We start from the raw sequence: 17,391 nt of genomic DNA, 5'->3' as shown, positions 1-17,391 counted from the left end.
TATTGTAGAGACGAGGTCTCACCAAGTTGCCCAGGCTGTTCTCAAACCCGTGGGCTCAGGCAGTCCCCTCACCTCAGCCTCCCAAAGTGCTGGGATTACAGGTTTGAGCCACTGCGTCCAACCCAATTGAGATTTTTTTTATTGTTGTGTTCATATCTAGAAGAGAAATGACATGCTGGCCAGATGTATAGTCTAGTGGTCCTCTTGGGGTTTTGCCTTCTGGTCTGTGCCTCTGTCAATCCTTTTTTCCTTCTAATACTGTTTCTTTCTGTTCATTTCCCTTCTCACAAGGATTAGCATGCCTCTTACCTGTGATTTCAGTATGTGGAGCTGGGGGATGAATGTAGGATTGTATCTTGGGGAGGATGCCAAGGATTCAAAGAATCATTAGAAAAAGGAGGCCAGCTGTGGAGCCACAGTGTTTGGGGAGAGAGAGAGTGAGGGCTCGGGACCCAGACAGAAGGCATTGGGCAGGATGTGGGAATGAGGGGACAAAGCCTTTGGCTGGTTAACAAGAGCATTATTGACTGTGCATGATCAATTCATGCACAGCCCTGGACAAAACAGGACTTTCAGGCACATGATAGCACTTGAAGTTGGAAGGAGTCAGAGATACCTTGTAAGAGTTCCACACACCCTATGGGGATCCTCTTGACTGTAGTTCTCCATTTCTCACCATCTCAGCTTTCTGTGATAGAAACATTCTGTAGCCTTATTTCATACAACAGATGTGCATTATCACAGGGCGATATTGGGCATTGATTGAGGTAATGCGTGTAAAGCCATTTTGCAAAGTTGTTAATGTAACATAAAATTCTTCTGTTTTTATTTCAAATCTCCTTTCCACTGAAAAACACTTGATTTTAACCTAAACAAAGTTTCTTTTACTAAAATTTGTGTTTTGTCTATGTTAGGCAATGGGAGATTTTCCTTAATAGAAGGAACATTCTAGTATAGTTTCATATTCTTACTTAATTCTAAAACTTTCTCAGTGAATGAAGCACTTAGCCTTATAACTTGGATCAAGTTGTTTTTATTTTATGCATGTTTTGTGCTTACTGGGGTGTAAACTTCCTCAGGGAAGAAGTTTAATGCCTGCCCATAAGGAAGACTCTGTAAAATGACCAGATCTTAAAGTTATGGGCTAAAGCTGCTGAAAACTCAACCCTGCCCCTCCCCTTTTGGTAAAAAATAACTCCTTATATGTGTACATTTATTGGTAAGACTTGTGCAATTCTCTGCAAGTGGATCAGTAAGCATTGCAGGCAAGGGCAAACGTTTCAAGGAGAAATGTTATGAATGCTATTGCTTTTAGGGTAGACATAATATCATACCATAAACAAACATCATGAAATCACTTCTTTTTGAAGCTGATTCACTGATCCAAAAATTTGAAATTCAGCTTGATGTTAGAGATTTTTAATTTAAAATGACTGTCCTTGGTCCACTAGACTGGTAAATTATGTAAACGAAAAAGTTTTGTTTGTAGTCTAGTGCTCAGTCAGTTACTGAACAAATATGAAATCAAAACCTCCTATCCAGCATAGTTAGAAAGCTAAACAAAGCCCAGTTTCTATTTTGGGTATATACTGCAAGTTAGCCAGAATCAAATATGAATTATTTTTTAGAAAGAAGACAAGGGTAAGGCACTAGGATGGGGGAGGGCAAGGTCAAGCCTGTGGTAGACAGAAGTCTAAGATGACCTTCAAGATTTCCAGATGCTGGTGTACACACATCACCTTCTCATCAATTAACCACTAACTCAGTGCTGTTGAGAAGGAATATTGCAGACATAATTAAGGTCCCAAATTAGTTGACCTTAAAACATGGAAATTATCTGGGTGAGCCTGGCCAATCATATGAGCCCTTTAAGTCTGGTCTAGAGGTCAGAAGCAGGGAAGTCAAAGAGATTTGAAGCTTGAGAAAGATTTGACATGGAGAAGACCCTTGCTTGCTGGCTTTGGAGAGGGGCATAGGGGGCCAGGACAAGGAATATGAGTGACTCTATGAGTTGAGAGAGATCCCTAGCTGACAGCAAGCAAATAAACAGGGACCTCAGTCCACAACTGCAAGGAACTGAATTCTGCCGACAATAAGAATGAAGTTGGAAATGGACCCACTCCACCCCAGCCTCCAGACTAGAACTTAGCCCAGCTGACTCCTTGATTTCAGCTTTGTGATACTCTGAGATGAAAAACCAGCCATACGGAGTTAGACCTGACCTATAAGGACACTGAACAAATAAATGGGGGTTGCTTTAAATTGCTAAGTTTGTGGTGATTTGTTATGGCGCAATAGATGTCTGCAAAAATCTATCCCATCACACATGCTCTTCTGTAGCATGATTATGCCACTCCCCATCAAGAGGTGGAGTTGAGTTGCCCTCCACTTGAATGTGGACTGCCTTAATAACTTACTTATACCCTCTTAGAGCACAACGGAAGTGATACTGCATAACTTACTGGGCTAGGTTAGAGAAGGCCATACAACTTCCATCTGGTTTTCTTGGAATGCCTGCTCTCCAGACACTCGCTCCTCGGATTCTGCTTCTTGGCACCCAACTGTCATACTGAGAGGCCAAGCCACAGGGAAAAGTCAGCAGTTGGTGTTCCAGTTAACAGAATTAACTGGACCTTCCTTGAATCATTCTAGCCCAGGTGGCAGATGTGTGGGTGAGAAAACCTTCAGATGATTACTGGTGCCACCTGTTCTTGTCACCCCTAGCCTTTGTGTCTTCCCAGCTGAGACCTCAAACATCATGGAACAGTCATCCCCACTGTGCCATGCCCAAATTCATGACCCACAGAATCCATGAGCATTGTAAAATGGTTATTGCTTTATGCCATTAAGTTTGGAGTAATTATACAGCAAAAGGTAACCAGAGTAAAAACTTTTTTTTTTTTTTTTGAGGAGAGGCCTTACTCTGTTGCCCAGACTGGAGTGTAGTGACACAATTATGGCTCTCTGTAGCCTTGAACTCCTAGATTCAGATGATCCTTCTGCCTCAGCCTCCTGAGTAGCTGGAACTATAGGCATGCACCACCATGCCTGGCTACTTCTTTTTTGATTTTTTTTTTTTTTGGTAGAGACAAGGTCTTGCTATATTGCCCAGGCTGGTCTCAAACTTCTGGGCTCAAGTGATCCTTCTACCTCGGCCTCCCAAAGTCCTGGGATTACAGTTATGAGCCACTGTGCTGGAAAATATTTTAATAAAATGCTACTAAAATTAAATTTTTTAAAATGTCATGCAGAGTATGAACAGAAATGACAGTGTCGCTTCCATGCTTTTGTATTGGTCAAAGCAGTCAAAAACCTTCCCAGACTCTCAGGGAGACAGCACAGACCCTTCCTCTCAAAGAGGGAAGAGTCAAAGAACTCGGGAGACATTAAACACACACACGCACAACTTTTAATTTTGAGATAATTTTAGTCTTACAGAGAAGTTGCAGAGGGTAGTACAAAGAATTTCCATGTTCCCTTCAGCCGGCTTTCACTAATGGTAATGTCTTACATAGCAATAGCACCATTATCAAAATCAGGAAATTAATATTGATATAATAATACTATTAACTAAACTGCAGACCATATTCCAATTTTGCCAGTTTTCCAACTAATATCCTTTTTCTGGTCTATTGTGGGATCCCACATTGTATTCATTCTTCATGTCTCCTTAGTCTGAGACAATTCCTTAGTCCTTTCTTGTTGTTCATAACCACAACACTTTTGAAGTATACTGTGTAATTATTTTGTAAGAAGCCCCTCAATTTAAGTTTGTCTGATTTTTTTAATGATCAGATTGAGGTTATGCATGTTTGGCAAGAATATCACAGAAGCAATGCTGTGCCCTTCTCAGTGCAGCACCTCAGAGCATATATGACAGCCCTATGTCTTATTACTGGGATGTGAAACTTGCTGCCTTTGTTAAGGTGGTGTCTGCCAGGTTTCTCAGACACTGTTAAATCTTATGGTAAGGTGGGAGGAGGGTGTCATATTTTAAAAGAGTCCCAAACATCATACATTTTATCACTGAGCCAAAAGACATACACTTAATATTTCAAATTTCTGTAGTTACCTTGTCATAGATCTGTGACAGTTTACAGGCTGACTCTGGTCTGCAGACCACACTTTGATATTTTAGACTGCACTTCTTCCCTACTTTATTTTTCTCATTTTAGTTAGATTTAGAGTTTGAACAGCAAACCTGTCTTTTTACTTAAAATCCTCAGAGGTTGCCCATAACCTTCAGTATAAAACACAAACTTCTTAGCATGGCATTCAAGGCTGCATCATTCTGTTCCATCTGTCACATTGACCTTTTACTACTTAAAATGCTCTCCTGACACTCCTCTATGCCCTCCCCTCAAAAGCACGTACCTGTCCCCTCCACATACTTTAACTGGCTCCTCCTACTCCCTTTCAAGGCTCATGAACACCTCCCACCAGCTTGGGCTGGCTAGGTTTTCTTTATGCTTGTTCTCTTGTATCCTGTGCATACAGGTATATCTATGATAGAAGTTAATTCCATTTTTATATTTGTGTATCTGTTAAAGCACTTGACTCTACATTTGAAAGCATGGAGTTTGAGTTTATAAGATTAGCCCATGGCAAGGACTCAGGAGTGTTAATTACAAATTGAGTACTGAGACAATTTCTATGAAAAAAAAAAGATCTCTATATCAAGTACATTCTGTATGACAAGACAGATGCCAAAATGCAGACAGTGGAGGGGAAGCCCTTTGGAGAGGACAGCACCCTTGCTGGATGTGGTTGGCTCACAGACTCAGAGGATGCAGACGTATGGCCCTTACTTCATGTGTCTTGTCTCTTCCCACTTGGTAGATAAAAATTGCAAGTAAGCAAGCAGACACAAGACAGGGTAGCTCCATGGACCATCCAGTGATCTCCTTGGACCATGTCACTCTTGGTGGGGGGCTCCTCTCTTTGTCCTACAAAACTGAGCCTAGATCAGGCAGAGACCCTTTGCCTCCTTTTTCTTTCACCTCCTCCCAACTCCTCTGCTCTCTGAATAAGTAGGAGTGTGATGGGGCAGAGCAAGAGGGACTTTAGTTCCTTTCACCTCTTTTCTTGGTTTATCCCTGCATGGCCTTTTGAAGCAAAACTTTTACTTGTTAAAGGAAAGCTTTAAAATATTAATAATAGGAAATTTAGCCCAATCTGTATCTGTAGCTCTCTGAGTAGAAGTGGAGTTAATTTTCCTACTCTCATCCTAAATTGCAACTAGTAATTTATATTTAAATATTGCCAGATTTACTTTAGCCTTTGGGTTCAATGTATGTGAAATGCGATTGTGCCAGAAAATAAAGAAAACCAAGGCTGCCATAATTCCATAGGCCACGGCCATCACTTGACCTCAAACAAGTATTCTTACTTACATCAAAAGTATTGACCAGTTATCTAAGGTATGCATTTTAATTATTTTGTGCTCATAAGAGCACAATACAAAATATTTGTGTTGTGCTCTTATGAATCCAAAATCCTCTTATGAGTCAAGTTGTGCTTATAGTTTTCATAGCTAGATCTCAACTACATAATTATCATAATTGAAATACATACCTTACTTAAATAGTATCTAAATGCAGGACATTTTAAATACTATTTACTGTAGCTTAGACTATCAAACATCAATAAATAAATTTAAAAATTTTCCCAATATTAAGGACAATATTTACTTTAGGCACAGGCAGAAGTTAGAATGCCAACTAATATATTATAAAGATTTTAATAAGTTTATTCAAAACGTTCTCATTGCAATACTACCTCGTTTGTTAATAATATAAACCACAGATATACAAAATCCCAGTGAAAATTCTGAAACAAAATTTTGTTAAAAATATTTTAACCACATACAATTTATCATTAAATTGCACTGTTAAGGGGGAGACAAACAAACCCAAAGGTAAAGTAGTTCTGAGAACTACATTTGTGAAGGGCAGTCTATTTCAATGTACTCATCTGGAATTACTTAAATGCAGTCTGCTTAGGTGGCTAACATAAAGGAAGAAAAGTATTCTGTAACATAGTTAATATGTTCACAATTCTTTGAAGATCTCTGTTTTGTTTGTTTTGGATTTTAAAACATTTAGATAAATCTCTTGCTTCCTGTACTTCAGGCCGTCCATAAACCATAGCCATTTTATTCTTTTAGGATTCAGGATATAGCAGGCTAATGTGGTAAAATGATATGGGTGATTTAAGTCATGGTGGCCAACACGGTGGAAAACAAAAATAAGATAGCCTTTTGCATCTTTTTCAAGATCTGCTGATTTAAGACTTGCTATCTGATTAATTTCCTGACAATACCACCACCAACATTTTCTAGAGCTAAGCCTCATGGCCTCTCAAAGCCTAAGCATCAGAGCTACTCCCCAAAGTACCGCATCAAATGAAGGGTGCACTGAGTAGATTACTGCATGACTCAGTGCATCAAAGGTTGGATCACTGGAAGCTTGAGTTGCCGATTGGACCTATACTGGTATATGACAAGGTGCTTAAAGTCAGGAGACTGATTTTTTAAAAATCACATTTTAAGAACATACTGGAAGGCAAATTAATGTTGTCTTTAAAGCAGTCTTCTTAAAGCTATGGCTGTCAGATGTTTTATCTGTAATTCATGGTTAAAAAAAAAAAGCATTTTACGCCAGCCGTTGTTTAGTACATCACAGAACAATACTATGTTTTATGTACCTTTGGATGGTCTTTTAAAAAAAATTTTTATTTTAAAGATGTGGGGTACACTTCAGAATTGGGTATAAAAATGTGAATATTCTTTATTTTATCATTTTTATTTAAAAATGTGCTGATTAATAACCACTAAATCCATCTCATTGTTTACTTGTTGGTTACTTACCGCAATTTAGAAAACTACTGCTTTAGGTAATTGTAAATGTTTTCGGCCATACTTGTTCTTTTTAAAAAATTATTATTATAAAGATGTGGAGTACAATTCAGGATTAGGTATACAAACATTGGTTATGTAGGTACCCTTGTTGATGAGGTATGCCCCTCCCTCCCCTAGCAGTTTCCCTCAACTGCCAATTCCACCCCCCTCCCCTGACAGTTTCCCACTACTGTCAATCCCTTTCTTATAGTATTATAATTGTTCAAGGTAGATTACCTTTGGTAGGATGGAAATTTTAATGATGTTGGTTCTTCCTATCCATAAGCTTGAAATATTTTTCCATTTGTGTCTTCTTGGATTTCTTTGAGCAGTATTTTTTAGTTCTCATTGTAAAGGTCTTTCACTTCTCTGGTTAGGAAGATGCCAAGGTATTTCATTTTTTTGGTGGCTATTGTGAATGGGATTGTGCTTTTAATTTGGGTCTCAGCCTGCTTGTTGTTGGTGCATAGGAATGCAACTGCCTTTTGCACATTTATTGTGTACGCTGAGACTTTGCCGAAGTCCTTTATCAGTGCAAGCAGGTTTTTGACAGAGTCTCTTGGATTTTCAAGGTATAGGATCATATCATCAGCAAAGAAGGATAACTTGTTTTTTTTTCCTCTTTTACTATATGGATACCCCTGATATCCTTCTCTTTTTAAATTGCCTGTGCTAGGACTTCCAACACAGTGTTGAACAAGAAGGGTGAGCAGCCTTGTCTTGTTCCAGTTTTCACGGGAAATGTTTCCAGTTTCTGTCCATTTAGCAATATATTAGCTGTGGGTTTATCGTAGGTAGATGGCCCTTACTATTTTGAGGTATGTTCCTTCTATACCTAGGAGTTAGAGGGTTTTTATCAAGAAGGAATTCTGGATTTTATCAAAAGTTTTTTCTGCATCTAATGAGATAATCATGTGGTTTTTGTTTTTATATCTGTTGATGTATTTGATGACATTTATGGTCTTGCAAATGTTGAACCAGCCCTGCATCCTGGGGATGAAGCCTACTTGGTCATGGTTGATGATTTTTGAGATGTTTTTGGATCACACTTGTTCTTTACTTGCTTTAGAGTTCTGTAGGAATTATGTTTAAGATTAGCTGGTAAGTCATAGAAAAAAACTTAGAAATTTTTTTAAACTAAAAAACTTTCACTTAGCTTGGATTTCCTTTTTGTTTACCAGAGAATAATTTACATGTCTGTAAATTCTGTTAGTCAAATCAAAGAACAAAAATTATTATGTTTGATGGTGTTTAAAAGAACATTGTGTGAGGATAGAGTGTTAAAATTTAGAGTCAAAGGAGACTTAGAGGTAATTCCTGCCTGTTTGTCATGTGGAGACCTAGAGAAGACTCGTTGTAATTTTTTTTTTTTTGAGTGTCTAACTCTGTCACTCAGACTAGAGTGTAGTTTCATAATCACGATGATCAAGGCTCACGACAGCCTCAACCTCCTGGGCTCAGGCGATCCTTCCACCTAAGGAACCCAAGTAGCTGGGACTACAGGCATGTGCCACCATGTCTGGCTAATTTTTTCAATTTTTTTTAGAGACGAAGTTTTACTATGTTTCCCAGGCTGGTCTTGAACATACGGGCTCGGGCTATCTACCTCCCCCACCCAATCCTGGGCCTCCCAAGTGCTGGGATTACAGGCGTGAGTGACTATGCTTGGATTATTTGTAATTTTAAAGAAAGAATTAAGGTATTTTTATGTGGTTGTATCTTTTTTTTTTTAATTTTTATTTTAAAATTGTGGGGTATAATTCAGGGTTAGGTATACAAATATTCGTTGTTGCAGGTACCCTTGTTGATGAGGTGTGCCCCCCGCCCCAGTCAGATATCGACTACTGTCAATCCCACCTCCCTACTCCCCCTCACCCCCTCCTCCTGCAGTTTCCCGCTACTGTCAGTCCTTTTCCTATGGTATTACGGTAGCTGTTCAAATTCCACTTATGAATGAGAACGTGTGATACTCAGATCTTTGTTTCTGTGAAAGATCACTCAGTATTATAAACTCTAATTCTATCCCCTTTGCTGTGAAGTTCATGATTTTGTTTTTCTTCATGGCTGTGTAATATTCCATTGTGTAATGTACCATGCTATATTCCATTGTGTAATGTACCACATTTTAAAAATCCAGTCCTCTTTTGATGGGCAGTATGGTTGGTTCCATGTTCTTGCTATTGTGAACTATGCTGTGATAAACATACGTGTGCAGGTATCTTTTTTTTAGAGTGATTTGAGTTCTTCTGGGTATATTCCAGTAGGGAGATTGCAGGGTCATATGGAAGGTCGATTTTTAGAACTTTTAGGAATCGCCACACTGTTTTCCACAGAGACTGTTCTAGTTTATACTCCCACCAACTGTGTAGAAGTCTTCCCTTTAGCCACATCCTCTCCAGCATCTGTTATTTTTTGAGTTATTGATGATGGCCATTCTAACTGGAGTTAGGTGGTATCTCAGTGTAGTTTGAATTTGTATTTCCTTGATGACTAGTGAGTCTGAACATTTTTTCATGTATCTTTGACTGCTTGTAAGTCTTCTTTTGAGAAGTGTCTATTCATATCTTTTGCCCACTTTGTAATGGGGCTGCTTGTTTTTTTCTTTTCAGCACGTTTGAGTTCCTTGTAGATTCTTGATGTTAGACCTTTGTCAGACATGGAGTTTGCAAATATTTTTTTCCAGTCTGTAGGCTGTCTCTTCACTCTCTTGATGGTTTCTTTGGCTTTGCAGAAGCTTATCAGTTTAATGAGGTCCCAGTTGTCTGTCTTACCTGTTATGGCATGGTCACTTCGGGTTTTGATCAGGAATTGGTTGCCAGTTCCAACTTCCATAAGAGTGTCTCCTGCATTTTCTAAGGTTCTTATAGTTTAAGGTTTTACATTTAGGTCTCTGATCCATTTAGAGTTAATCTTTGTGTATGGTGATAGATAGGGGTCCAGTTTCAATATTCTGCATGTGATCAGCCAGTTTTCCCAGCACCATTTACTGAATAGGTTCTCCTCTCCCCAGTAATGAGTGGTAGAGGCTTTATTGAAGGTGAGTTGGTTGAGAAATTGAGGTTTTGCTTCTGGAATCTCAACTCTATTCTATTGGCCTATATATTGGTTCTTGTACCAATACCAAACTGTTTTGATTATGGCTGTATCTTAATAGAATATATTTTTAAATACTATCATCAAAGAGCTGGTATTGTGAGTGGATGCTCTGGATGTAACTGATGGGGTAGACTGTAACTTTCAGGTGTCATTAAATAAGTAGTGGTATTTGTGTTCTTGTGACTTTCTTGGCTTGATTGCTAGGCAACTCTGAGAGGTGCTTGGCTATTTCACCTCATGCCTAATAATAGTATATATCATAAAAATGTAAGAAGACCAATTTAGGACAAGAGATAGTTACTATGTAAGCAGCTGAGGAAGAAACTGTGAATGTACAGGGCCTGAAGTTGTGCAAAATATTGAACCTGTGTATTTCTTTTTCTACCCAGGCACGGAGTATAAGGAGCCTCATCCTCACATCTAAACCTTCAGTTGCTCAGGATGTGAAAAAATATAAATGAAGTTAATATTTGTAATCAAAACCTTCCTGTCCCCAATATATGAACACTACAGAAATAATCATTTATTTATTTATTTTTTGAGTTGGAGTCTCACTCTGTTACCCAGACTGGAGTGCAGTGGCCGCTCCTGGCCACTGCAGCCTTGACCTGCTGGGCTCCGGCGATCCTTCCACCTCAGCCTTCCAAGTAGCCGGAAATACAGGCATGCGCTACCATGCCCGGCTGATTTTTTTGATTTATTGTAGAGATGTGGTCTCGCTGCCCAGGCGGGTCTCAAACCTGTGGGCTCAGGCAATCCACTCACCTCAGCCTCCCAAAGGTGCGGGATTATAGGCTGAGCCACCGAACCCGGCTCATTTATTTATTTTTAAACTTTCTTAACATCGTTTAAAATTGTTTTTATTTTTAATTGGCAAAGTAATTATTATACAATAATCTTTGTATAATAATTTTATGGTACATAATGGGATATTATGATACATATCTACATTGTGGAAATATTAAAGCAGACTAGTTAACGTATCCATTGCTTCACATAAACATTTATAATCTACCCTTTTAACAACTTAAAAATATGTACTACATTATTATCAACTTATTCCTTCTGACTGAACTTTGTACCCCTTGAGTTATATCTTACCTTTCCCTGTCCACCCCCATTTCCTCTGGTAACTACTATTCTCCCTAGTTCTATGAGTCTGACTTTTTTAGATTCCACATATAAGTGTGATCCTGAAGTATATGTCTTTCTGTGCCTGGCTTATTTCACTTAGCATAATTCATTCATGTCTCAAGTGACAGAATTTTCTGTTTTTTAAAGGCTGACTAGTATTCCATTATGTATATATACCACATTTTTTTCTATCTATTCATCCACTGATGGGCAATAATATTGTTTCCATATCTTGGCAATTATAAATAGTGCTGCAATGAACAATAATCACATTTATTTTTGCTAGACATCAAGATAAGCTTTTCTAAGTGTTTTAGTCTTTGGGAAATCTTTCTGTGTCTCACTTTCCCATAAGAAGTATTTGTAAACACTGTGATCTTTTCTGGTTAGTCTCATAGGCTTTTCTTTTATCAATGTATTGTCATAGACAAACAAATTCCTGGGAGGCTAGATGATAAAATTCTCTTTTTATCCACGTGGTGTTTTCTGTGAAATAGACAAACTGCACACATCTATTACATATGAAACTTGTTTTAGGTTCTGTAGTCTATTATTATACAAAGTTAATCCCTAATAAAATGGTAAAAAAGAATGTTTTTATATGGATTGATGCAGGAGTCTGCAAACTATAGCTTGTGCTAAACATGGCCTATTGCTTGTTTTTTGTAAATAAAGTTTTATACCTGTTTGTTTATGTATTATTTATGGCTGCTTTTACTTTACTGTAACAGAGTTGAACAGTTTCTATAGAGACAGTGTGGCTTGCAAAACCTGAAATATTTAATATCTGACCCATTACAGAAAAAAAAATTTCTAAACTCTGGACTAAGGGAGTATTTAGAGATTCAAGTATTGTTCTTAATAAAAACTATGACTTTTGAATGGTTTAGGTTATATCAAAGTTGTTTTCTCTTAAATTGCATGAAAAAATTTCTGCTGTTATAATTGATGATAATTTATAACTACATTGGATGAGAGAATGTGCCTAGAGTCTACTGAGTGATTGGTGTCCAATTTTTAAAAAAGTAAAGATTATTAAAATTCATTGTACATTAATTCCTTAATGCTGAGGAGACAGCTAATGAGGCATATATAAAAAATTACTGTGTGGCATGCTTACGATTTAATTACACAGGGAAGGTTGGTTACATTATTTTAGCTGGCATTACCTATTTTGATAGTCTTTATGATAATTGTGAATTTTAATTAATTTTTATATTAAAATATCAACCTATTTGAGATTTCACTTGCTACAGATCAGTAAGTCTATCAGTCGTCATTTGCAAAGAAACCTCATATTTCTTGTGTTTAATAGCTCTAGTTCAATGTTTTAAAAAAATTAGCATTTAATCATAGTATTTCTCAGTCATAGAAATTTAGCAATAAACCATAGGGGCTGCAGTGCTCCATATCAAGGCAACAGTTTAAATATAATTGTCTAATGTGTGGTTATCTTTTCATCTTTTTTTTAACAGACTTGTGGAAGAAAGCAGACTGATCCCACTCATTTTTGAAGTAATTCTGGTAAGAAAAGAAATGTGGAGTTGAAACTCAAGTGAAATTTTGAAGTTTTAAAAATTTTGACCAAGTTGTAAGGTTGAATTGTTAGCCCTAATTCTGCCCTGAAGTAAATTTTATGTTCTTTATCATGTCACTGAAATTCAGCTTTCTTATCTGTAAAGGGATGTCAGGCTCTGAAGTTATATAGGGACAATGTTTAATGATCTGCCCTCTTTTCACAAATTCTTTATGTTTTAGTTCTATTATATTAAACAATATATGTTTTCTAACATAGATTATTTGAGGTTTGCAGAAATGGTGGGGCGGGGAGAGAGAATGATTATTGCTATACTTTACTGTGAATTTTCTGGTGTTCTGTATGAAGCCCTCTGACTCTGTAGCTTTTGGGTACCAGCTCAGCAGTTTTATGCCTATAGTCAGAAAGTTGGCCTCTTCAGAACTTAGAATAGCTTAGCTTCCATCATTTTTCTAGTAACAGAATACTTTCAACTTAATTGAAAACCATCTGTTAAAGAAAATCTTCCATCTTTGTTTCTTATGTGTAAAGATAAATCCCTAATTATATTAAATGCAGATCTGTGAATTAGGCTGAAAATTGAGTTGATGCTCGTAGCAAGCAAGTGCCCATGACCAAAGAAAGGTTTTCTTGTACTTGAGTGTGTTATCCCCTTTTACTAAGAACTTTACCTTCATAGCTCACTGACAGCAGAAGGGACAAAGGAGACATTTTCCCAGCCAGATCAGCCCGACCTACCTTGGTCATCAGTGGAGGAGCATTAGCTGTGATAGCCCTACAAGTAGAAAATAAAATTTTCTTAATCATCTTAAAATATTATTCTACCAATTGTTTGTGTGCTGTTGTGCTCATATGGTGAAAACTTTATTTTTCCTAGCTGCAGATCACCCTTTCCCTTTCAGAAGAGCTAACTGGGTTTGCTAAGCTATTTGCATTGGACAGGGAGTAGGGGTGGGAGTGGCTAGTATTCCCGAATGTCGAGATGACAGACAACTGCCTTGCTGAGTAGATAATGTGAGGTCAGAACCTGGGTTGAATTGCTTAGAATAGTTAAAGGGCGTTTTAGAGATGGTATCAGGAGAGGGGATAGAGAAAATGGAGATGAAGAAATGTGGAGATCAAGAACTGTCTGATGGGAATCTTAAAGTTTTGCCTAGTGGTATGTGTGTCTCCCCACCTTCAGTAGGATGCATATTACTTGTTACAGAGTTGTTTTGTTTTGGAGGACAGTGGTGCAGCAGATTGCTAAGTTTGGCCACATGGTTGGGCATGGGGCAAGAGTAAAGCTGTCTAAACTCAGCTACAGTTGGCATGCATTTGAAAAGAGGCTGATGTTGTAGGCATTCTAGAGCTAGAATGGGCCTTCCTGGGTCAATGTGATTCATCTTCTTACTGTGTTTGGAGGGCTTCTAACCTGGTAAGGTCAATATAGCTCCTTTTGTGACCAACAGAAAGTTCCCATCCTATCCTTTGGTAATCATCCGAAGATCTAAAATCTCAACATAAAAAAATTCCTTCTTGTGGGTTACCAAAACCCCTCCATACTTGATTAAACATCTAGCAAGTGTTTCATATTTTACAAACAATGATAAATGTTTAACTAGTTGATTAATGCTACACTTTAAACCCTTGTCATTGTGGTGTGGCCATCATAGGAAGTGGGTAGAAGGTGATGTCTACTCTCTAGGTTGTGATTTTAGCTAGTCCTGAGGTCTACAGCCTCACAGGCCTATATGGGATGATGCTGTTACTCTAATCGTAACAGCTCTATGCTCAGGTTTCTTGTAGGATATTATTATTATCATCATCATCATCATTATTTGAGTTGGAGTGTCACTCCGTCCCCCAGGCTGGAGTGCAGTGGCACGCTCACAGCCACCCCAGTGTTGACCTCCTGGACTCAGGCGATCCTTCCATCTCAGCCTTCCAAGTAGCCAGAACTACAGGCACATGCTACCACACCCGGCTAATTTTTTAATTTTATTGTAGAGATGAGGTCCCGCCAAGTTGCCCCGGCCAGTCTTGAACCCCTGGGCTCAGGCAATCATCTCGTCTCAGCCTCCCAAAGTGCTGGGATTACAGACTTGAGCCACCGCGCCAGGCCAGGATATTATTTTAAAAAGAGGTTCTGCTGCTAAAAAGTACAAAAGAAAAGAGTTGGAAACTACTGCTTTGTGGGGCAGTACTTTGATGTTCTTGAAGAACATTATTAAATTCCTTTTCTACTTTTGTCTTTCTTGAATTGAATAATCTCAACTTTTTTCTCTGTATAAATACATTTTAATCAATGAAATAGTTCACAGCAGTATTCTGTGAACCATTACCTTGTCCTTTAAAATTTTTTGTCACTGAGCTAGACATAATACAGTATTTCATTGATTCTATGATGCACATTTTTTCTTCCAGATTTTAACATTTCTGAAACTGAGATATACTTTCCAAATCAATGGTGTTTTACAGTTGCTTTAAGCCAGGTGACCTGGTTGTCATTGCCTTAACCAATTTATTTCACTTTTATTTTCCTTTTTATAAATGCCTAAAAATGATATGTTATAAAAATCTCTGTCTGAATAAGTTTTAAAGAGCTCTTTCAATAAAAAGAAAATACAAATTCTAGGTAATAAGCAACCATGTCGTGGTTTAATTGGCAGCATTTTTTTTTCTTAGTGCTTGGTAAAATAGTGGTGCTTCTTAAAACTGATGGATTTCTAGATTCATAAAAACACAGTATATACTTCAATTTGGTTGGTTTCTGAGTTCAAGGGACTAGGTATTGTGTGGCATATAGATGGCTGATTCTAGCAGTGACCTTATTAGAGCAAGGAATAATGAAAACATTTTGTGGGTCCTATGTGCTTGGCTAGTACTTGTGCCTTCTGGCCTTGCATCAAAACAAAAACAAAAACAACGCACTATTTGACTCATTTCTGTGGTGGTCTATGTGACCACTTAATGACTTTTCCCCTTTATTTTAGCCCATAACTGTTTTCCTGCTTCTGTCTTATGTACTTAAAACCTGCTTACAGGCAATCCTCTTGGGTCTCCTCCCACTCTGGGAGCTTTTCTGTTCTCTCAAATCCTACTTTCTCGCCTTCCTGGAAAAAAAAAAAAAGGAAAAAGAAGAAACCTGCTTACAGGCTTTGTAACTTCCTTCTTCCTTTCTAGAGTTCCTTCTATGATGTGCCCTTACCAACAGTGCATCCTCTCCCAGATGTCTTTCATTAAGACAGTGAGCCTATCTCGTCTGATGGGCAGGAATTGTTTTTCCTGGCAGCTTCTGTTTTTCTTGTGGGCATGGAAACAAGTAAAGGTGAAGGGAGCACAGTTCTGACTTTAATGCCCTATCTGTACAAAATAGCCATTTAGAAATCTTAGGCAGAGCAGGCATTTCTGGAGTTATGGTAGCCCAAGAGCTCCAAGTATGGATTCAAACTGTTGAAGTAAATAACCAATTGAAATTAATTAAAATGAAAGCTATCTCCAGTTGTCATTGCCTACTCATGGGGCACAATGCTACTTCCTGTCTGGATGGCTAATGTGCAGGCCCTCTGAATTCATGTTGCAGGAAGAGAGAGGTATATAAACATACAACTGAGTAGGAGCATAGTAGGAACTTTTATGAAGGAAGATATAGAAAGCTGTGGACCCTGAAGGAGGAAGTGACCAACTCTGCTGAGTGTAGGGAGGGGAGTCTTACAGAAGAAGTGACCTTTGAAGAGGGCCTTGAGGAAAAAGTAGAAGATATTTTGAGGGGAGGGAGAGGCAACTTGGGATTGTTAAGGCTAGGTGGGCATACTCAATGCTGAGTCTAGTTGTCCCTCAGTATCCAAGAGGAATTGGTTCTAGGAACCACCCCCATGCTAAAATCCACAGATATTCAAGTCCCTTGCATATCTTCTCATAAACTTTAAATCATCTCTAGATTACCTGTAATAGCTAATACATTGTAAATACTAGGTAGTTATGTTGTGTTTTTATTTGTATTTTTTTGTACCATTATTATTTTTTTCTTTGCCAAGTATTTTCAATCTATGAATGTGGAATCTTGGGCAGGCAGGGCTTACTGTCCTTAGATGTGCCTGAATGCATAACAGGATCATGGAGAAATGGTAGGAAATGAAGCTAAAGAGTAGTTTAGGATGAAATCCTGCAGGGCTTTATGCTGTGGTCATTTCATATTTGTTTGGCTTCACAAATAATTTATGCTCTTTAAAATCAGTATCCCTTATGAGAAATAAAAATAAAATCCTAAGCCCCCCAGATGACTGGAAGAAACCCCTCTTGGCAACAGGGACCCCAGAGAAACTTTAAAAACTTAGTTCCCAGTGGTGACTGGATAGGAGGTTGGATACAAATACCTCCTACCTCATTAACTACCATTAGTCTTTCTTCCCTAAGTGTTAAACAGGAACCAGCCCTTTTGAAGGATTTGCTCCGTCACTGATATCAACCAACTGCCTGATCCGATGCTGCCCCGCCCTTCTGTGGTTTCAACACAACAACCTACTGGCATTCCTTCCTGATAAGACACCAGAGACCGCAGAATGGTTCTGACCAGTCTGTAGCCTTCTTCTTTACCTTCTTCAACTCTTGATGTACAGAGTCAGATTGTAATACATTTAAATGTTACATCTCCACCACAAAGTGATCATGGGATGCATGTTGCATGCATGTTAGCCCACTATGCATGTGTGTACTACTCCTTCATGAATATTCATGGTTTCTC

At 38.2% G+C, this 17,391-nt stretch overlaps 1 protein-coding gene across 1 annotated transcript in view; it reads left to right on the top strand.

Moving 5' to 3' along the window:
• LOC103256010 (serine/threonine-protein kinase ULK4-like) overlaps nucleotides 1–17,391 on the top strand; it is a gene marked incomplete at both ends in the record, with an annotated part of 171,121 nt that overhangs the window by 23,151 nt on the left and 130,579 nt on the right. Inside the window, one exon of the mRNA XM_021710388.1 lies at nucleotides 12,604–12,652. Coding sequence (XP_021566063.1) covers nucleotides 12,604–12,652 — 49 coding nt within the window. The remainder of the gene's footprint in view (nucleotides 1–12,603; nucleotides 12,653–17,391) is intronic.

This window comes from Carlito syrichta, unplaced genomic scaffold, assembly GCF_000164805.1.
Source record: "Carlito syrichta isolate Samal-C Ts95f unplaced genomic scaffold, Tarsius_syrichta-2.0.1 Scaffold288837, whole genome shotgun sequence".
Lineage (NCBI taxonomy): Eukaryota > Metazoa > Chordata > Mammalia > Primates > Tarsiidae > Carlito > Carlito syrichta.
The sequence above is the reverse complement of the archived record's forward strand: the minus strand, read 5'-3'. Positions and strand labels throughout refer to the sequence as shown.